The sequence below is a fragment of the Cryptomeria japonica genome, chromosome 6, assembly GCF_030272615.1.
Source record: "Cryptomeria japonica chromosome 6, Sugi_1.0, whole genome shotgun sequence".
NCBI lineage: Eukaryota > Viridiplantae > Streptophyta > Pinopsida > Cupressales > Cupressaceae > Cryptomeria > Cryptomeria japonica.
Genome location: NC_081410.1, coordinates 227,099,154 through 227,122,626, shown reverse-complemented (window position 1 = coordinate 227,122,626; position 23,473 = coordinate 227,099,154). Strand labels below are relative to the sequence as shown.

Sequence of the window (23,473 nt, the reverse complement as noted above, 5' to 3'; positions counted from 1 at the left end):
TAATCAATAAAATGCACGCAAACAAGCCAAATAAGCCTAGACTAAATAATAGATAGAATGGAATGGTTCATGACACTCACAAAGATCAATTCTACATGCTCTAGAGTAAACCAAATAATCCATTTTTATATTTTGATATCTTTGTCATAGAATGCCCTAAAATTCTAAAACCAAGGTGAATCAAAAGATCTAACACATCAATTTTTCTATCAACAAGTATCAAGCTAAATATCATATTTAGTTATTTTATATCCTTATTTATTTTAAATTATTTTCATTATCAATCCCAATTTATTTATTTAAATTAATTTATAATTTATGTAATAAGTTTATTAAGATATAATTGCCTCCTCCAATAGTTATTATTTATAAAATCATTAAATATATGAAAGACTAAAAAATAATTACTGATTATTAAAAACATCACATTAAAATTTGTATTGGTAACCCTTTCTCAACTAACAATATTTTTTAAAACAGTTTAAATGATTTTAAAAAACCCTCAAATTCCTCCTAACTCTATACATACACTCCACTTTATAGAATAAATCTACACCTGTCCAAATAATTGAATACTATAATTTAAGAGGTCAAATTATTTTTCTCTTCAATAAAATTGTTCACACCATAATAAACAATAAGAAACATCTAAATGCATTCCAGTCATGAATGATGGAATCTGTCAACAATTGTATTTAACAATTGCAAAGTTTTCCACTCTTCACCTTTCATCGCCTCTACCCGATACCAATTCTTTATTATTCCGTAACTCCTCAAAACATCTGAAATTTTCCTGGTATTATAACGATATAAGGAAAAATTTCCCACCATTGTTATTATCCATTTCTCCTTCACGCAGTTTTAACTCTTGGTAATACAGTTTTAACGGCACAAGTGATTTATTTATATCCTTTACCGAGGCAGAGCTATCAACAAGCACACAACATATAATAATTGCACTCAATACATTATCATCAGCGTTTTCAGCAACAATGTCAATGACTGCATTAGTGCCAATAACATAGCAGATATTCATTTAAGCTTTAGTCCGCTCCATCCACTACTCTTTCAATCACAACTCACTGTTGCAACCGCACACTCTGAAATAAAAGACAAAATACTCTCAGTTCAAACATCATCCACGGTAAATTCTTCTCACTTACAGATCACTTCTGATAATAAAGACTATCATGTCAGAACAAATGACAAACAAAAACAAATTAGAAAAACTCACTTCAGAATTAGATTTACGACTGCCTGTTAAAAAGGAGTATCCATATCATTACCTTCAACTTATCAATGCAATTTTGTATTACTGCATTGCTGCAATAACAAACTTTGAGACAATCTAGTGAATGCAATTCTTCAATGCCTACCATGTTCTTCGACTTCTCAGAAGAGTCAAACTCAATTTTCCTCAAGCGGCTAACTCTGGAAAGACTCGGGAACTCTTCAAGCTTAGGACAATCCTTAATGTCCAAGCTTCTAAGCTTTGTAAGATCACTGATTCCTGATACTTTTTGCAAACCTGTGCAACTTTCTACAAATAAGTTGATGAGTGTTGTTGGCACCATGATGTTCTGTAACTTTCCACAAGATCTAATGCACATATCCTCCATGTAGCACAGGCTGGAAAAGCTTGGTAGCTTCTCAAGCTCAGGACACTTAGTAATGTACAACCCCTTTAGCTTTGTAAGATCTTTGCAAATTCCTGCAGTTTTTAACAGACAACTTGATGAGTTTTGTTAGCAGTATAATGCTCTGTAACTCCCACAAGAGAGGATGAAAATTTCCTGCAAGCAGTTCAAGCAGAAAAAACTTGGCAACTCCTCAAGTTCAGAGCACTCATTAATGTACAACTCTGTTAGCTCTGTAAGATCGCCGGTTCCTACTACTCTTTGCAAATCTCTGCAACTTTGTACAGACAGCTTGATGAGTTTTGTTGGCAGTATAATGTTCTGAAACTTTCCAAAAGACGCAATGTCAATATTCTGTAAGCAGCTCGAGCTGCAAAAACTTGGCAACTCCTCAAGCTCAGGACACTCATTAATGTACAATTCTGTTAAACTCTGTAAGATAACTGTTGCCTACTGCTCTCTGCAAATTTCTACAATTTTTTACAGACAGCTTGATAAATTTTGTTGGCAGAATAATGTTCTGTAACTTTCCATAAGATGCAATGCCAAATTTCTGCAAGCAGCTCGAGCTGGAAAAACTTGGCAACTCCTCTAGCTCCGGACATTCACAAATAGTCATAAAACCGTTTCCTCCTGTCACACTACTGAAAAAGTCACAAACATTCAATTTGACAAGATTCCTGAGATCTAAACTTCTGACACAATTTTCAAATGCTTATTATCTACAATTGTGATCCTTTCCAGACAGCTCAGATGGCCAAGGCTTAGCTTCTCAAGCTGTAGGCATTGAATAATATTCAACATCTCAAGATTTGCAAGATTTGATATTCCTGACAAAATTTTCAAATGTTTACAATTTGTATTATCAAGAGATTAATGTCTTTATACTTACTACTAAGTCCACTTCCCTAAAAAATTTCATGCAATGAAGTTTGATAGACTCGAGGTTTGGATAGTGAATTCCACTAATTAAGATCTTGGATACGAATTCTTCACCACTAATCTCTAGTTTTTCAAGGCCACCCATAGGAGCTCTAACACTGCTAGACATTCCTCTGTTGTTCCATGCCACTTCCCCACTAAATTTGAAATTCGCGATAACCAAAGATTCACTAGTCCTCCCTTCTATTTTAGTGGAAGCCTGTTCCCCTTTTAATGTGGAAGACCTGACACATATGCTATAAAAATTCATACTGAGAGATTCTAGTAAAGATAAACCTTGAATTGGCCATCCTCGTGCATCTAAGACCACATTTTCAAAATTGTCTGATAACCCTGAAAATCTGGAATCTTCTCCAAAAGGGATTGAGAAATCTGCAGTTCCTTCAACTGGGAGGATGCCTGAAGTTCAAGATTAATTTATGTAAAACTCTCAGTGATTTAAAAAAATAGCCGGAAGACAAGCATAAAGTAATGAATTCCACCATAACGTTGAAGAAGATTTAATTTTAGAATAATAAGATCAGCATACCTGTATGCGATTCTCCCACAATGTTTTGACTCGTTCGCGTTTGATTTTCAAACATTGCACATTTTGGAGAGAAATCCATGAAGGAATGCATGGTTGTTCTGTGGAATTGCCCTGAAGTTCGGGCCTTAGTAAGGAAACGTCTCAGCAGAAAAATTCGGTTGACCTAAGAAGAATGTAACTCGACAACTCATGGACTGGTCAAAAATGGAATGGAAACACCTGACATGGGTTTTGCCTAGGATACTTTTGAAACCCGTTGATTCCTACATACACAGAAGAAGCTCAGTTTTCTATTAATATAGAAAACAAGACATGTAATATTACATTACTAAGAAGAAATCCAGAGGGTTTAAAAGCGTACCAAATGTTTCAGATCTTTGGGATGGCAAAAGCGATGAGGAGGCCTAAAAGCTCGAGTGCCATTTCTCTTCCCAAATACCTTAAGTGGTCATGCATTCTCAAAACAAATTCCTCATGTACATTCAGACTCAAAATTTCTATTTCTTCTACTAGGCACTTATCCTTGAGCCTTTCCTGTACATATTGAGCATTCTTCCATCCTGAACCCTCCCATACTCTTTCGGCTATGGTCTTTGGCTTGCCAATGAAAAAACAAGCAATATCCATAAAAACTTGTTTTTCTTCACCATTTAATGCATCAAAACTTATTCTCAGCGTCTGCTTTACTTCTCGTGGCAGGGTCTTATTGGCTTCAATCAATGCTGACCTCAAAAAACTGAGAGGCCTGCCATGAACGTGCCGACCTAGAACCTGAAGAGATAGAGGCAACCCTCCACACACATCAACGAAGGTGTCAAGCACTTCATAGCCACTAAATGAATTGGGTTGGCCAAATGCATGCCAACAGAAGAGTTCTCTCCCATTTTCTATCCATTCCTTTTAAATTATAACCAGCAGTAATCCCTGCAGATATAAGGACCCCAACATCACGTGTTGTAACAATAACCAAAGTATTACCAGATTTTTTTAACATATCTCCATGACCATTAGAGCATTTAATTGCTCCACATGATCAATGTCATCTACAACAATTAGGAAGCTTAAAACGGGACTCCTTTGCACACGATCTTTGAGATAGCTTGTTCCTATCTCTGTACTTGTTAGGCCAATATGATCATCTTGGAAGAGATCATTGAGAAGCTGAAATTGCAAAGAACGCAATTGGCTTCTCCCATAGGCTTCTCGCACATCAAACAAAAGCTTGCCCTACAGTAATTCGAACTCTTTCGATTAAAGAATTCTTTGGCAAGAGTTGTCTTCCCCGAACCACCCATGAAAAAAAAAATGCCAAAACCTTAGCCCTATGCTTTCCTTCTTCAAGCCGACACTCGTTTTCAAAATCTTGTACAAGTTCATCAAGGCATCTCGTTTTCAAAATCTTGTACAAGTTCATCAAGGCATCGCCTTTCAAAATCTTCCACAAGATTGTAAAGCCCTACCGGATATGTGGCAACATGTAAACATGTTTTTCTTTGTACTGCTGCTATTATGTTTCCACAGTCTGAAAATTAATTAGTAAAAGAAGAATGAAAAAATAATCATAAGTAAACATATTTTCATTTGTACCTCTTTTTACACTGTTGCTATTATATTTTTTGCAAATGCATGAGAAAATAGATAAGCAAATTTGGAGAAGAAAAATTTCCAAAATCCACAGAAATATTACCCGTTAAATTCTTCCCCGGCCACAAATGAAAGAGATTGAAGTGCTTCCTTCCACTTTGGCAGCTTCTCCCAGTACCTCTCCTCATTTTCATAATCTTGGCCTTACTTTGTAGCATAAGAACCAGCTCAGCCAGACACCAAGCTGACTCTTCATATCTTTTTGAAAAAATGGCAATATGCACTGAAGCAGATTTAATCGCAGTCTCAATGGTAGAAGGAAACGAATCTCCAAGTTCCTTCTCTTCTGAATCAAGAACTGCTCGTATACCCACCTTCTTAAGGGAGTTGTAAAGCTGAGTAGCAATAGTTTGCTTGACATCAGGGCCTCTGTGGTTGCCGTCAGGTTCTGTTCGAGAGAAAGCATTAAATCCCTGATTTTGCCAGTGAGATGATGAGGAAGACTCCATTGATTCCAGTTCAAACGCTAACCCTTTGCAAAAACTTAAGAATAAAAAAGGAGAGTACGAGTAGGGTTTGGTTGCAGAGGATGCGTCTCTGTGAAAGAGCAAGGTTAAATCAATTAAATAGATGATAGTACAGGCGGGTTCAGTCTTTTACACGAAGTAACAAAGAAAACGCTTTGAAATTAGAGAAGCGCCAGTCGGTTCAAAGAAAAAGGAATAAGGAAAATGAGATTGGATTCGATCTGGGGTAAAGAAAATGCTTAGAAATTAGACAAAGAAGAAAGCAGGTTGAGTCCATCGAAATCAGAAAATGCTTGGAAATCCCTGACATGTTCAAAATGCTTTTCAAGGGGACTGTATGCAAAATACTTTCACTCCATGAATGAAAAAAGAGATTCGACTCGATTTGGTTTACACACTGAGTTTGGCGGTGCCTTCGTTCAGTGGGATATCAGAGAACTTTTCCAACATAAAATACTGGATTTGAGACGATACAATTTATTTTGATTACACAGATTCTCTTATATTTTAATTAAAGAGGAGGTCCATTACTAAATATTAAATGACTGGAAAACAACGAGCATATGCTTTTCTTAAAAGATTAGTGAGATAAATAAAATAATATAGATAAGATCTTTCCAATTCTATATTGTCTACATTCATATTCAAAATATAGGGCACATGTGATGATTTGAATTACGCGACTTTAGGTTACATTCAATTTATTTGGGTTTCATTTTAGTATCAATAATTTTTCATTTAATATATTTCAACTTATTTCATTAAGTTGTATAGAGATTATATATGACTGCAATGTAAATATTATCTTTACAAATGAATATTAAAATAGTTGAATGTATTGATCTTATGTCACTTTGTTAGATTATTTGTGCAAATTTTTTAAATGGAAAAATCTACTATTTTATAAATATAAATTTCTATCAAAATTCATATAAATTTTCAATAATTTTTCATTGAAAGTTCTTATTTTCAAGAGTACAATTTCCTTCTCGTATCATAATCAATTTTAGATATAATCATATATGTGGCTACTAGGTAATTAATCACAATCTAGTTTGAGTTTTACAATATTAAGATACTAGGCTTGCATCATATATTATTAAAATATATTTAGATATCATTGGAATGAATACTAGAAGGGGAATAGTAATAGCATATTTGAGAATAGGTAAATTTTTCTTAGTTGAAATACGTAATAATTGAAATAGGCATGTGAGAGAAAGCCTATAAATTACAAGTTGAAGACTACAAGTTGATGCAAGATCAAAAGAAATATTGTAGCATGTTATCATATATGAAATAGCCATAGATAAAACCACATAACTCAATGCCTTCATTTAACAAATAACAACAAAATTGTTTTGGAATGGAATAAAACATAAACAAAATTTGATCTAGCCAAATGCATAAATTTGAAATATGGCAAGTGACTTACTTCAAGGCTCTATACAAATTGTGTTCTTTTGTCAACAATGTTGATGATAAGGTTTTTAATTGTTTTTATACCTTTTGACAATTGTGCAAATGCAAACTGAAATTTATCTTTAAAATTGTCTTTCCTTTTATGTGTTGTTGCATGGACTATCCTAGACTGACAACATAGGTTTTGAAGCCAAACATTTATTGACATCAACAATATGGATACAAACTAGAAATAAAAGTTTACATTAAAAACATGTATGACCCGACTCGTCCCATCTTACATAAAAGGGCATGTGTTCAATATGATTCACCAACATGTTCCAATTGACCATGGTTACAAGTATATAAAAAATTGTGTTGAATTAAAACGGTTATGGTTCAAATGTATTCTAATGAAATTAATATATTATTTCTATCATCATAAATTTTTCATAATTGATGTTTTTCTATTTGTTTCTAGCATTGGACTGGTCATACAATTTGATTTCACATTTTTTTATGCCTTTGTATAAACGCAACTAATCACAATTAATTATTCTTGTAGAATAGAAAGAGTGTATAAAAATATGATATTTTGGTGCAAAGCTTTCAATGCCTTTTGATTATATTTGACAATCCAGTTTATATTTGATTACTTGATTTTCACATATCTTTAATAGTATTTTTTATTGATTTTGTGAAGCTTTGTAATAATAATTAGTGTTAAATGATAGACTAACAAATTCATGGAAGAAGGAAATGATATCTCAAAGGCATATATTTCTTGAGAATAAAGATGTGCACCCTAAAAGGGACCAAGAATATTCTCCATAATGTAAGAAAGATCAAATAGTCACAATGTTATGTATGCTAATTAGATATTAAAAATGAACCTTGAAATGGATGTCTTTTATGCATATTTAATTTAAGGTTAGATTATTTACATGTGCAAGGGTAATAGGCTCAATGTAATATGAAATATAACTCATGTATGTGACATTCTTTTACTCATAAAGATGAATAACCACGGGATTCACTATTTGTTGTATTAGCATAGCAAACATATCACCAGGAAAGTTAGCCATAAATTTGAAAGAATCTCACCATTAACTGCAAGCGGTTTCAATCTTTTCCATAACAAGGAAAATGGTTGGAAATTAGACAAGCACTGGTCAGTACAAAGAAGGAAGGAGGTTTGTGTTCAAGAATGAAAAGGAGATTGGATTCGATTTGGAGTAAGTAAAATGCTTAGACAATCCCTTGACATGTAGAAAGAATCAGGTGGGTTCAGTCTTTTGGTGGAAGTATCTAAGGGAGTGAATCCAAATTGATTGGTACGTCCTGTTTTTAGATTTAAATGTATAAGATTTGTTTGTATGGATGTTTCAAATCACACTCCATGATTTATTATTGTTGATTTTCCCAGGTTTTATTGGATGTATTTTAATGTATATATCTGATTCAATCTGATACTTGCATTATTGGAATTCTATGTGTTCTCAAATTGAATAACATTATACTATATATATTCCTTTGGAGAGGCATGTCCCATGTCTCTCCTTTAATTATTAATAATTTAATCAATATTATAATGTTTCATCAATCAATTATTAATTTAGAATAATATAATAGATTAATATTGAATATTAAATTTTATATGATTAATAATAATATAATAATATAGCATAATAATATATTATTATTAATCAACATATATTATATGTATTCTAAATGATCATTCGACTGAAGCTACAAACATTAACACTCCCTCTTAGCTAGGGAGGATGATCAAATAGAATGTGTAGTGATCTCCCATGTTAACACTTATGGCCCTCACCATAGCTACACAAAACATAATTAACACTCCCTCTTAGCTAGGGAAGATAAAATCAATGCAAATGCATTAAGTCTAGATTAATTATGGAATAGAGAAAATATTACCTCACTATGATATCAGGAAGTATGGTATAAACAAGAATATCAAGGCACATGATATTCACCTTAACTCAAAAAATATCATCTCATGATATTGGGAGTATTTGCATAAACCATATGATGCTCATCACAGGGGACCATAGTCTCAAGGTGTGAATTTGCCTCCGTTGGCGATTCTATTCACAAGCTCTTGCGTGGATTGCCTCTGTCGGTGATTCTATCCATAAGCTCTCATGTGGATTGCCTCAGTCGGCGATTCTATCCATGAGCTCTCACGTGGATTGCCTCAGTCGGCGATTCTATCCATGAGATCTCACGTGGATTGCCTCAGTCGACGATTCTATCCACAAGCTCTTACGTGTATTACCTCAGTCGGCGATTCTATCCATGAGCTCTCACGTGGATTGCCTCAGTCGGTTATGCTATCCACAAGCTCTTATGTGGATTGCCTCAGTCGACGATTCTATCCACAAGCTCTCATGTGGATTGCCTTAGTCGGCGATTCTATCCATGAGCTCTCATGTGGATTGCCTCAGTCGGCGATTCTATCCACAAGCTCTTAAGTGGATTGCCTCCGTCGGTGATTCTATCCATGAGCTCTCACGTGCATTGCCTCAATTGACGATTCTATCCACAAGCTCTTACGTGGATTGTCTCAGTTGGCGATTCTATCCACGAGCTCTCATGTGGATTGCCTCTATCAGCGATTCTATCCACAAGCTCAAGTTATTGTAAGATCGTCACCTTCCAATAACCTCAAAAATACAAGTGGAAATCATTTGGAAGTCGTCACTTCCTTATGATTTACACAGGGCCCATAAGGCATTAAATGATTTCATTAGTATAATAATCAATTGAATCAAGTTTTACCTCATAAGTGTTTCACCTTCAATAGTGAAAATCCCTCTCAAACACTATGATCGAAATTGTCACAAGTTGACTGAACCATCTGCTCCCTTTGAAGGTCAAGTTCTTGTCTCAACCTCTTGTCCTCTTTTGAAATGTCAGACTCCCTCTGCATCTGGTCTCAATCATCAATTCATTTATAAGCATCAATTTATTTCTCCCTTTAATTCAATTTTATTGTGCTTTCGTCGTGAAGGTATGTCAGAGAGAGATTACAAATAGCTCATAAACTAAATTATCTCAAACAGAAATACCAATGATAGAAGCATACAAGATTTTACTAGCCAATATTATAGCATAAATTACAAACTCAATAATTCATGTGCCTTAATAAAGCATGGAATACTTATCTTGAGTTTAAAACATTTCATTTCATAAGGTGAGCCCATATGAGAAATATCACACATGAATAATCTCTCATCATAATTCCCTTTGAATGATGTAAAACATTTTCATAATTTTGATCAACACTTTCATTATGAACTGCCACACACAGTCGTTAATAACTTTTGCAATTTACTAAATTTATCCAATCTTTTCGGTGAGATGTTAGAAAATCTAATTAAAAACATTTCCTCCAAGTTATAGCCAGATCCAACAGTTAAAACAAAAGTTATGACATTTTCCCCAAAACTGCTAACCCTGGGTAGGGTTTCAAGTGACCTGCACCAAAGTCATCATATCTTGCATAAAAATGAATCAAATTTGATGAGATAAACATATTTGAAAACTAGAAACACAGATCTTTCCATCCATATATTATAGTTCTCATTTTGAGGCCAACCAAGGGCTGTACAATGGCATATTTCAGACTGAAAATTCTATAAAAACTGAATTCTCCAACCCTCTCCAACCTCCAAATTAAACTTCACAGGCCTGAGCTCTGATACCATGATGATTTTCCCAGGTTTTATTGGATGTATTTTAATGTATATATCTGATTCAATCTGATACTTGCATTCTTGGAATTCTATGTGTTCTCAAATTGAATAACATTATACTATATATATTCCTTTGGAGAGGCATGTCCTTGAACGGACATGTCTCTCCTTTAATTATTAATAATTTAATCAATATTATAATGTTTCATCAATCAATTATTAATTTAGAATAATATAATAGATTAGTATTGAATATTAAATTTTATATTATTAATAATAATATAATAATATAGCATAATAATATATTATTATTAATCAACATATATTATATGTATTCTAAATGATCATTCGACTGAAGCTACAAACATTAACAATTATCAATATGTAAAGAGTTGTAAGAGAATTGATTGTAAAGATTTGTAAGAGTAAAATTGATTGTAAAGAGTTGTGTGAGAAAAATTAATTATTTTTTCTCCTATATCTCTTTGTGTTTCGATGATGGATCACAAAATGTGATTTGAAACGTTAATGCAAACAAATAAATTCTTCTTCAATAGTTCTTTACATCTTGATGATAGATCATGGAGTGTGGTTTGAAATGTTGATGCAAACAAATCTTACACAATTGAACCCAAAAACAAGACGTATTAATCAATTTTTTTCATTCTTATGACAATGCACTTAACCCTCTATTCATCACTATAAGTCTTTTCTTCTTTATAAAAGATTTTATCATAGTTTTTCTTTTTTATGAATCAAACGAAGAATATTTTGATTCACTTTAGAGACTTGTTGAGTGGTATAAGTGACAAAAAAATGTTTCTTATGATAAAAAAAAATTAATTCTAAGAAAATTAGATTTGATTTAATCAAGATACTGATTTGATTAATATTTTTGAGTGGGATAAATAATATATAAGAAATATTCTTCTTGTTTTGATTAGGGTTGGAGACATGTTTAAGTAGTATACGTGGTAATAATAATGATGCCTCTTATAATAGTTTTTAATAAATTGAAAGGAAATTAGATTTGATTTAATTTAGAGATTGATTTTGTTGGTATTGTGTTGAGTGTCATAAATATTAGAAGAAAGATACATTTTGTCACAACCTTTTTATAAGTTAAAAAAGATTGAATTTGATTTAGTTCAAAGATTGATTTTGTCCATGTTGATAAGTAACATAAAAATATATTTTCATATTAGATGTTTAACATAGATTTATTATAATAGATGAGAAAAGTGTATATATTTTTTTTAATTTTTAATTTTTATTATAATGAAATTAGTAAATTTATCTTAATTTCTATTTAGTTTTGGGTCTTTTAATATGATTCAATATAATTCAATATTAACAAACATGATATACGTTTGTGTTAAGTTTCATTCTTTTCTAATTAATTATTTTATTCTCGTTTCTTCCCATTTACATCTATTTCCATAAAGGAGTCCTTATTCTAATTCGACTTACACATATTTTCATATGTTTACTATTTAGTATCATTTATTGCACCTACACTCTCGCATATCTATGCATTCACTCATTATCTCAAAATTAGCATCCTCATGCCCAAGTTCAATCTCACATCACTCATGAGTTAACTTGAAGTGCTGGAAATTGAACCCCAAATTCAAAAACTTTAAAAATAAAGTTTTATACACATACTCATTTATATGAATTATTGTGATTTGACTTCATACACATTTTGTGAGTCTCACTACTAGGTTTTGTTATTTCAAGGAATTCATTTGTTTAGTTAATACAAAAAAATATGTAAAGAAGATGCTTCTACATTTCCATCTATGGTGATCTAAGAATTAAGGTGTAGAGTGGTGGAATGGGATTCACTAGTGTAAACATGCAAATTAAGAAGTAAACCCATTCACATCAATCCACATTAAGGAAATGACCAATAGGCCCAACTACAAGACAATTCATAGAGTTGGGCACAATGAATTGGTTGTTTCCAACCCCTGATGTACCAATCAATACAGTTGGCTTGTCTGCCTAAAATTTTGTCTACTGACAAACTTTATTAATTGGCATTGTTTAATGGAAGTTCACTTAAAATTTCCTGCATCTGACTAGTATATTAACTATGTTTGAACCTTTGCTGAAGTCCAACCCATTGTTGTCCATCGGTGTTAAGTTCACTTACCTTTTCCTTCAAAAGAGCCTATTTGTATAACTGATTTAATTCTTGCTGACATTTGGAGTCCTATTGAACTTCCTCCTCCAAGTGCACTTCAAAATGTTCAATTCACATATAATTGGCCATTAGGTTTCTAGCAACCATCACACTTAGAAATTTTTTAAGCTTTTCAACTTGCGTGCTTGACTAAGGGGAACAAGGAATGGATAAAAAGGAAAGCCCAAAATTCCAAAGGACTTAAAAGAATTTTCAGAGGGGCGAGGGAAATGGATTGGGGATCGAGGTTCGAGACTACAACATAACATATGCCACAAGAGGTAGAAAGGAATGGGAAACTCTAGCTTGGGTTTTTGACTAAGGCATGACTATGAGAGCCAAAACCAATGATCAAAAGTTCATCTTAAACACAACAAATTCATGTAGATTTTCTCAAATAAATTATAAATGATGGAAAATGAAGTTTAGACATGAAATCTGTAAGGTCTCAAGGGTTGGGCAATCTTGCATTATTCAAAAATATTTTCCTTTTTGCTTGTTTTGTAGGTTTTTAATTATATTCTAGTAATTACACTCTCACCATAGAAGGTTGTTCTCGTAAAAAATATATATTTTGTTTCCAACCACATTCATCTCATTTGAAGTCATAGATTGTCACTAACTCATTTGGGTGCATTTTTCGACAAAGATTTCTGATGAACTTGTGTGGGGGAAAAAGCGAGACTAGGTTAACATGCCCTAATCCTACCTTTTGACACACATTACGGAATACGAAAGAGCCTAGAGATATCGCACAATTGGCTACTTCTTTTTGTGAAAGAGAGAGCCACGGGATATCTATTACGATTTCTATTCCCTTGTTGAAATTGTAAGATCAAGTAATGCAAGTTCAAACCCTAATCCCAAAATGCAAGTATGAACTAATAACAAGATTGCAGAATTGAGATTAAACAATGAACATCTGTAAATACAAGGATGAAATAAGAATGCAGATGTGTACCCGGAGTCAAAATCGGACTGAAAATGTTCGGGACGGGGGCGCGGGCGCCACTGTCCTGAAAACTACACCGGAAACTGCTATTCTGCACTCTGGAACACTGTCGGAAAGCTGTCTGCAAACTGTCTGTCCGGAGGACCAGGGTGCCCAGCGCCTCTGTCCCAGGGACCAGGGCACCCAGCACCCCTGTCCTGGCAGGACCAGGGCGCCTAGCGCCCCTGTCCCAGTCTTCTGCTCTGCAATTTGATACAGAGTGCTGTCTCGACCTTCTCTCTCCGGATCTGTATCCCGCGGCGTCGTCTGAATCCCGAAACCTGCAGTGATATCTAGAAAAGGGTGTATGGGCGGCTATATAGGGTTTTGCCTTAGTCAAACCCCCGCTTCGGTGATTTCCACCTCCACGAATAGCCAAGTTGTTTTGTAAAATGTATTGTGTGTGCAGACCTAGTGTGTGTGCAAGGTCCTAAAATGCAAGAAAGCAAACTAGAGCAACCTAGAAAGTAAACCCTAATTGCTTGTAAATGATAACGTAAATGCTCTAAATCAAGATGCAAAGTGATCTAAAGCATGAATAAATGATGTATTGAAGCTTATGTAAAGACATGAAAACAATATGAAATCATACCCAACCCTCAAGGGAGGAGTACAAGCCAATCTTCAGTCGGTAATCTCCTATTGTTCTTCAATGTCTTCCAAGCCCTAAGTGGATGAATGAATTTGATAGATGCTTGATAGAAAGATGTTGTAAGATGTTGAAGTCTTCAAAGATCTGCCCTTTCGCTGCATATGAAGTTCCTGAAAACAAAATTCGGATCCTTCCAAATGAAGAAAGAGAGCTCTTATGTAGGAAACCCTAGATCATAAATTCATATTTTGGCCGACCTAGAGATTGAATATCCCACCAATTTCTTGGGGTTAAGCTTTATTTTATGATTGGATCACGCTCCTAAAATTTCGGGAAAAATGTCCGGGACCATGTTACACTCCGGGCACCATGGTCCCGACAACTTTTCACCAAATTTTCAGGGTCGTCGGATATGATGATTTTAGAGAGAATCCCGAAGTTACAGGTGATTTCGAGATGTTTTGACCCCCGAAATCAAGCCCCCAAGCTCAGAATAGGGCCTAATTAGGGTTTTTAATTGAGTGATGTATTGGAGGAATAAAATGCGAAGGGCGCGCTTTAGTGAAAGGGCCCAACTTGATGATGTAGAGAATGATGAAATAGGACCTTAGACCTAATTAATTTGATTAATTAAGTGCTAAAGGAGAAATGCAATGCAGAATGTAAAATGCACTAAGGCGGGTGCTAAACTAGGTGTGAAATTGTACCACCCTAGCGAGTGCGTACAATTTACGACACTACATTTAGCCCCCACTTTAGCGGTCATATGAGTACTACGTGCATATGCAAGCTAAAGTACAGAAAGTAAACATTATTTGAAAAAGGATATATCCATAAGTTGTCGGACGAAGCCCCCAGCGGCATCTGCAGTACACAGTTAGGAACCGCACCCTACAAAACACACATTAGATCACAAAATCACCTAATGCTTACTAGGGAAAGTGATGAAATCTGTGAGTAGCTATATGCCCCCCCCTGTTTCGACTTGCTTATTAGGGAGGTGAAACAGGGTAGCATGTTTACTTACGACAAATTGTGTAAGGTAGTATTGATGAGGGGTGTTCACTAAATAGGCTTCATCAGAGCACTTTTTGGAACATCCCAAGAGTAGGGGAAGGAAAATATGATTCCAACGCAACAAACGGCTCGAAAATCGCATCTCCCAAACCCAAGTTATGATAAAATGAATGGTAGAGGAAAATTAGGGTTTCAAAAAGTAAGAATAAGCAAACGAGAGTATATACCTCGAAAGTGACCCTTGTATTCGTCACTTTGTTGATTTCAGAATACTATTCAGTGCAGCGGAGCCCACATACCCATCATCATGCCTTCATGACGACCGGAGCGTCCCACGAGGGTTGAGATCCTGCGCCAGGCCGTGATCGACGACGAGCCACTGGACGAGGTGAGTTGACTGAATGTTTGAGTTTTGATTTTTCGCATGTTTGACTTTTCTGTGATCGTATGCGGCCCTGAAGGCTGACCGGGGCCCACCCAGGGCGCCATGGTCCCTGTGGGGCGCCCTGGTCCCTGACAGGGCGCCATGGTCCCTGACAGGACACTATGGTCCCCAATCAGGGCCTGGCGAGGGGTTTCAGGACTAGCACACGATGTTCGACAGTTTGCATTAGCGATTTTGATGATTGAGTACTGTATATGAGTATGTTTTTGTGTTGCAGGGCTTTCCGTACATGAGAGAACATACAACGAGACATATTCTTCGCAGTTTACGAGATCAAATTCCGCGGCTTACTCAGTCAGAGAGAGACACACTGTCGATTGTGGGATTGTGGTATGTGATCCTCATGTCGGCCATTCGGTTCCATCCTGCGATGCTGATGGCATTGATGGAGCGATGGGATCCTGACACATGCACGTTTCACCTTCCAGTAGGAGAGCTGACAGTCACACTCGAGGATGTGTACCGTATACTTCGTCTGCCTATCAGAGGAGCGATTGTTACATACGCGACCGATCGGTCAGCGGAGGATCATCAGAGAGAGCAGGTGTATTGCATAGGGAGAGTCATGTCGAGCGAGACGAGAGGTCGCATCATGGTCAGCTGGCTCTTACATCCTACAGGGGAGGTACCCCTTCTGAGACGCCTTATGATAGCCATCATAGCACTAGCCGTCTGCCCTAATGGGCGAGGCACGCACATGCATGGGGGTCTCACATGGTGTATCAGAGCGATGGAGAGACACAGGAGAGTGTATGCTTGGGGTCGGAGTATGCTTGTGCATCTCTATCACGACCTTGAGGAGTACGTATTTGGACAGGGTTGCAGTTTGATGACATGCACACTTCTGCAGGTGTGGATTTTAGAGCACTTCACATGCACCAGGCCCGTCGGCTTTCTGCTGAGTACAGCGAGTGAGCGACCTAGGGTGTTCCCTTATCCACTTACTAGCGAGTGGAGATTTGGAGATTTATTATATTGGAGAGTGATTTTTGACAGAGTGACAGCCGAGGTGACAGTGTGGAGACCTTACCTACGGATGCACAGATGGGATGGTATGGAGAGACAGTTAGCATGCCTACAGAGGAACCGCCTACTGCGGGGACGATATGCACACATCATAGTCCCTTTCTACTTTGACCGAGTACAGAGGCAGTTCGGACTAGAGCAGTGTGTTCCAACCGATGTGCCCATCTATACTCGACACTCGTGGGTCCTTCCCAGACCTAGAGCAGTAGCGAGACCGACGATAGATGACATCGAGACTACAGACTTAGAGGGATCTGATCAGGATGTAGTCACTGACTACTCTGCAGAGCCTGGAGCATAGCGGAGGTACGTCTCATGGTTTATGAGATCATATCCAGGTCCTATCTTTCCACCAGATCATCCGACAGGCTATCCGGGCCCATGGAGACATGGAGACCAAGACGAGGAGCAGGGATCCAGGTCAGAGGAGCCAGAGGAGGGAGAGGGTCATGAGGAGGCGGGAGATCCTGATCCACCTACAGGCGATCAGCCCAGTGCCGAGGAAGAGGAGGAGGATACAGATAGAGAGGAGGACGAGGGAGATGCAGGTGATGATGCGGATGAGGACGAGGATGAGGATGACGACGAGGACGACGAGGAGGAGGATAGAGATGATGAGGAGGAGTCGGATGCAGCTCCCCACCATTCAGGAGACGATACCATAGCACTAGATCCACCTCTTATTCCCCAACAGGGGGAACATGAGGCGATACGGAGGCCTGTCCCTAGTACCGTCCAGCCTACACCCATCGTGGATAGATTATTCAAGCGAGGGGAGCCTAGCGGTTCCCAGGCACAGATACTACCATATCATGATCCCTACTGGCGTGAGGGAGATCCAGGTATAGTAGGTTTATATTGATTGATTGATGTTTTGATGATATAGAATGGTACTAACAAAAAATCTGTTCTACTACCACAGCTAATGTGCAGGAGTGGCATTCCTTGATTCAGCAGGCAATGACAGATATTTCCACGATAGCACAGATCCCCAGTTCCTCACAGATTGCCTATAGGCCTCAGGGGAACGCGGGTCGGCATGAGGATTTGTTTTTCCCATTCCGAGTACAGGTAGATATATGGAGGGAGAGAGAGAGAGTCCTATCAGAGGACCTCCAGCAGGCGCGACAGAGAGAGAGAGTCCTATCAGAGGACCTCCAGCAGGCGCGGCGAGATCTAGCAGCGGCTCAGACCGAGGGTACCACCTATCGCGCGATCCTTATGGATAGAGATCGTAGGAGTTCCTCTCGGAGTCACTCACGATCTGTATCGTGCTACACACCCATGGGTCCACCTTCACGGCCAGATCAGGAGGGAGCGTCCAGTCGACATTCTCCAGCCACTAGCCCTAGGGATAGGAGATGATTTTATGATGTAGGAGAGGTCACATTTTTGGATGTATAGTGACCTATATTTGTATACGATCCACACATATATATATATATGTATATATACATGCTTCTCTTTTGTCTCAAATGTGTTATCTTTAATGCTTAAAACAATGTATGTTTTGCTTTGATTAAATCTAATACATCTGGTAAATGTACATGTATGTTCAAAATTTAATTTCCATGTGATTGATTTCTCAATGCTCCATGATTAAATTGATACATGTGTGACTTAATTAAATATTTAATCAAGTACTACATTGATGATAGGGAAGAGATATGCATTAAGTCTAAGAATCATATAACTAATGTGATTTAATTTTGAATTTAAACACAACATGATACGATTCTACTTAACACATAAAGACACTGTATAATATGCTAGCATAATGGAATGTAAATCTTTCACAATTTACATAAATGAATTCAAGACAAACCATAAAGTAGGAAGACACGCTTGTCAGGAATGAAGCAATATAGATTAAACATCATAACATTTAATTCTATTTTGCTTTAATTAAGAGACACTAACATATTATCCAATGTTTGAAGAATTGAAAAGAAGATAAATAAGGAATGAAGAATTAAGCATAATATCTACGCAAGTGCATAGCATTTATAGGTTCTTTAAGAGGCGTACCGTCTACATCCGCTATTTTGTAAGCACCTGATCCATAATCCTCAATAACGATGTATGGTCCAAGCCAATTAGGACTGAATTTTCCCTTTTCTGCAGGTAAGGCATTCACATTGCGCTGACTCTCATAAAGGACTAAGTCACCTACTGAGAAGGAACGTTGAATAACCTTATCATTATAGCTTCGTTGTAGAGTTTTGTGATACGCTTGAATATGCTCAAGAGCGTTTATACGCTGTTCATCAAGCATCTCAAGCTGTTGAAGTCGTTGTTCTCTATAAGAGTCATCATCTATTATACCTTTGAGAGAAACCCTAAGTGATGGAATCTCTAATTCTAAGGGCATAATAGCATCAGCACCATAAACAAGATTATAAGGAGTAGTTCCCGTAGCAATTCGTACACTCGTTCGGTAGGCCCAAAGAGCATAGATTAGCTGGTTACTCCAATCCTTACCATGCTTATTCACGGTTTTGCGAAGAATTTGTTCAATTATCTTATTGGATGATTCGGCTTGACCATTTGACTGAGGATAGTATGGTGTAGAAAATCGATGTTTGATATGATACTTCTCGAGGAATTTCTTCACATCCTTGTTCTTAAACGATGTCCCATTATCTGAGATAATAGTAGAAGGTATCCCGAATCGAGAAATGATGTTTTCTAGAAGAAATTGACAAATCACTTCAGCAGTGGTAGAGCGAAGGGGAATAGCTTCTACCCACTTCGTAAAGTAATCTGTTGCGGTTATAATGAAGGTGTGTCCTTGAGATGAAGGAGGAGAGATTTTACCAATAAGATCCAAACCCCATGCGGAAAAAGGCCAAGAAGCTACTTGAGAACAGAGTTCTTGGGCAGGAGCATGAATCAGATTATTGTGTTGTTGACATTGATGACATTTTTTAACAAATGAAAAGGAATCCTTTTGCATAGTTTGCCAATAGTATCCCATACGAAGCAATCTATGAACCAAGGATTTTCCCCCAAAATGCCCCCCACAGGCACTTGAATGTGCCTCTTCAAGAGCAACAGGGATTTCCGACTTGTTAAGACAACGAAGGAGAAGACCATCATAACCCCTTCGGTAAAGGACATTAGAAAGAATGATATACCTAGCAGACAGCTTGCGGATTCTAGCCCTAGTGTTCCTATTAGCGGAATCAGGAAAGGTACCATCGGTCAAATATCTTACGATATGCGAGTACCATTCATCTGAGTCTATAAAATCACAACATGTTACCAAGCTAGAATCGTCTACAATAGCTGGAGAAATAAGGTTGTGAATAACAAATTTAAGATCAACCACAGGGTCCTCTAAAGATACAAGAGAAGCCACACATGCCATTGCATCCGCATGTCGATTATCTTTTCGAGGAACGGGTTCCATAGTATAAGAATCAAAATTTTGTAATAAAGAGATAGCAAGGTCTTTATATTGTGATAATTTGTCTCGTTTGGCTTGATATATTCCTGTTACTTGTCTTATAATCAATTGCGAATCTCCATAGATATGTATGTGTTTTATATTCAGAGCTAAGGCTGCTTTTATTCCCACTATAAGAGCCTCATACTCAGCAATGTTATTGGTACATAGGAAATTTAGACGATAGGATAAGGGAATAGGTTTCTTTGTAGGAGAAATCATAACAACACCTGCCCCCGATCCCGTACGACACTTAGAGCCATCAAAGTATAACTCCCAAGTTTCATCTTTCTCTATAGAAAAAATGAAGTCATCAGGAAAGGACTCAGGGTTAGGGAAGGAGAAAGGTGAAGGGGCCTCAACTAAGTGATCGGTCAACGCTTGTCCTTTAATTGCTCTTTGTGAAACAAATTTAAGGTCAAATTCAATTAACATCATAACCCACTTAGCTAGATGTCCTGATAAATCAGTTTTAGAGAAAAGATGCTTCAAAGGATCAAACTTTACCATGACATGGACTTCTGAATTTAAAAGATAATGTCTCAATTTCTGAGTCGCAAATACCAAGGCCAAGCATTGTCTTTCTATTGCAGAATATCGGGTCTCATAATCGGGTAAGGTACGACTTATGTAATAAACCGGACATTCCTTACCATCTTTATCATGTTGTGCCAACAATGTTGCGAGAGCATGAGAGGAAGCAGCTGTATACAGAAGGAAGGGTTTAGAAGGTTCGGCAGGTTGAAGAATAGGAGGACTAGCCAAATACACTTTTAAATCTTCAAATGCTTGCTGACAATCCTCATTCCATTGAAAAGTGATATCCTTTTTAAGAAGTTGAGTAAAAGGAAAGGTGCTATCCGCAAGCTGAGACACAAACCTACGAATAGCTTGAATCTTTCCTTGTAAGCTTTTAAGTTGAGACACATTTCTAGGAGGTGGCATGTTGACAATAGCATCTATTTTCTTAGTATCCACCTCAATCCCACGATGCGAAACTATGAACCCTAATAGTTTTCCACTATCCACACCAAAAACACATTTGCGGGGATTCAAGCGCATGTGATATTTACGAATTCTTTCAAAGATTTGACGAAGGATTTTAATATGATCTATGCGAAGAAAGGATTTGGCCAAAATATCATCAACATAATCCTCTAAAATCTTATGTATATAATCATGAAAGATAAGGGTCATCGCTCGTTGATAAGTTGCACCAGCGTTTTTAAGTCCAAAAGGCATCATTATCCAACAAAACGTACCCCAAGGAGTGGTGAAAGCAATTTTGAATTGATCTTGAGGGTTAATAAAAATTTGATTGTAGCCCGAAAAACCATCCATGAAGGATAACAAGGCATGTCCTGCCGTAGAATCAACTATCATGTCAATGTTTGGAAGAGGGAAATCATCTTTTAAAGAAGCCTTATTTAGATCCCAAAAGTCAGTACACATTCTTATTTTGTTGTCTGGTTTAGCCACAGCGACAATATTTGAAATCCATGGGGAATAGTCAATAGGGCGAATAAATCCAGCCTCCAATAATTTTTCAATCTCAGCCTTAACAAGCAAAGCTACCTTAGGATTCATTTTTTGAATCTTTTGTTTCACGGGCTTAGCATCAGGAACTAAGACAATATTATGAGTAATGATCTTAGGATCTATACCAGGCATGTCAGAATATGCCCAAGCAAAGATCTCAGGGAATTCATGCAATAGTTCTTCATATTGTTTCTGTTCCTCTTCATCCAAACATTTCCCAATTTTAATGACTTTCTCTTTATTGCAAGGATCCATCTTAACATCAGTGGTGTCACTTATGAGAAGATTACTTTGTTGAGGAGTATCCTTTAACTGAGGGAATTCTTTCACAATCTCGTCATTATCAATCTCTTTTCCAAAATAGGCTTCAGTGTTCAAACAATAAGGGAGTCCCCTATTGTGATGATAACGAGGAAGAGTGTCATAGGCTCCCAAGAACTCAGCTAAAGCATCGTCGGTAGGGAAGACATCCAAAGCACAGGCACAGGAAGGATCCCCATCAATATACTCAGGATGTTGTATTGATAAAGATGTAGAGATAGCATTAACACTAATGCATGGTCTTTTAGAAGCTTTAGTATGTTTGCATGGATTAAAGCCAAGTCCAAAGGCATAATTGTGAAAATTAGTCTCTAGAGGAACTCTTATCCCTTGTTCATGAGCACCACAACCTTTTCCATGATACCCATGCTTAGCAAAAATGCGAAAACCACGACCATAACGATTAGCCATTTCAGGAAGAGAAGGTGGTTTTTCATAAGACAAAGAATCAAACTCTTCATAATTAGAGATGTGAGGAGGAGAAGTTTGAGAGGCGGCCACAAAATTATTACTCATAGATTCAGGTGAGGTTGATTCTTTCTTTTCAACTTTATGATTTTCAGCTTCTTCCTTCTTTTCAACTTTAATTTCTCTAGAAGGAACCTTATATTCACCCACAAAGGTAGGATTAAAATCAAGGGATCCCCAATCGTCGTCTTCGAGGATCTTCCCAGGATCAAAATCCTTCTTATGTGTAGTTTCAAGTCGAGAAGAATCTTCTCCAAGAGCTCCAGACTCATCCAAAGAATTTTGATCATCGGAGAGCGAGGATTCACCGATAGGTATCTTATTTAAAGATTCATCACTAGATGAGGACGGCTTAGAAGAACCCCCCTTAGAAGTGGATGTTTGCAAACAAGCTTGAAAATTAGTATCACCTATCAAGGTATATGTCTTATTGTTATAAATAAATTTAACTTGTCTATGCAATGTAGAAGGGACAGCTTGCATACCGTGAATCCAAGGTCTCCCCAGTAGCAAGTTGTACGTTAGATTTCCCAACATAACATGGATAGGTGTAGGCAAAGTAACAGGCCCCACTGTGATGGGTAAGGTGATAGTACCTAATGAAGTTTTAGCCACATTATCAAAGCCTCGAATAGGACGAGAGTCCGGTTCAATTAAGGATGTATCCACATTCATCTTATGCAAAAGATTAATGCTACACACATTAAGACCAGAGCCATTATCTACTAGTGTTCGCCTTATAGCCGTGTCTTTCATGATAACCACAATCATCAAGGGATCATATTGATGTTTGATTTCACTAGTAGGCAACTCATCTTGGGTAAACACAATTTGAGCTTTAGGATTCATCACAGAGTTAACCAAAGATGCTACATTACTAGATGTATTCGGTGGAGGAACATTCAAATCTTTCAAGGCATCTTGTAACATTCCATGATGAGCGGAAGAAGTTTGAATCAAATCCCAAAGGGATATCTTAGCAGGGGTAACTTTAAGTTGTTCTATGAGATCATATTCCTTACTAAGAACTTGTGAAATACGGGGAGCTTGTGGAAGAATCGGTTGAGGATTCGGAAGAGAAACTGGGATAACAGGA

The 23,473-nt window shown here is 37.0% G+C and overlaps 1 protein-coding gene across 4 annotated transcripts; it reads right to left on the bottom strand.

The window, feature by feature from the left end:
- Positions 1 to 568: 568 nt before the first annotated feature.
- On the bottom strand, positions 569 to 5,697 carry LOC131071451 (TMV resistance protein N). 4 transcript variants are annotated; one of them, XR_009112516.2, is made up of 4 exons: positions 4,796 to 5,694; positions 3,470 to 4,630; positions 3,109 to 3,371; positions 569 to 2,978 (listed from the first exon to the last, which is right to left on the bottom strand). XR_009112516.2 is itself a non-coding variant. In XM_058007288.2 (2 exons), exons 1-2 carry the CDS (start codon positions 5,199 to 5,201, stop codon positions 1,069 to 1,071), a joined length of 438 nt encoding a protein of 145 aa, XP_057863271.2. In that variant the 5' UTR covers positions 5,202 to 5,697; the 3' UTR covers positions 569 to 1,068. The 4 variants fall into 4 exon arrangements, 1 of the variants encoding a protein (XP_057863271.2); XR_009112518.2 differs by having other exon boundaries at positions 3,470 to 4,609; XR_009358186.1 differs by having other exon boundaries at positions 569 to 1,100; positions 1,287 to 2,978; positions 3,470 to 5,693.
- Positions 5,698 to 23,473: the final 17,776 nt, after the last annotated feature.

Bases quoted from the DNA above. Each gene is read 5' to 3' on its own strand.
- LOC131071451 (XM_058007288.2), bottom strand. From the start codon at position 5,201: ATGGAGTCTTCCTCATCATCTCACTGGCAAAATCAGGGATTTAATGCT. The intron at 1,101-4,795 runs GTAATATTTCTG...CTTTTATTTCAG, and splicing joins GCCGGGGAAGAATTTAACGG to AGTGTGCGGTTGCAACAGTG.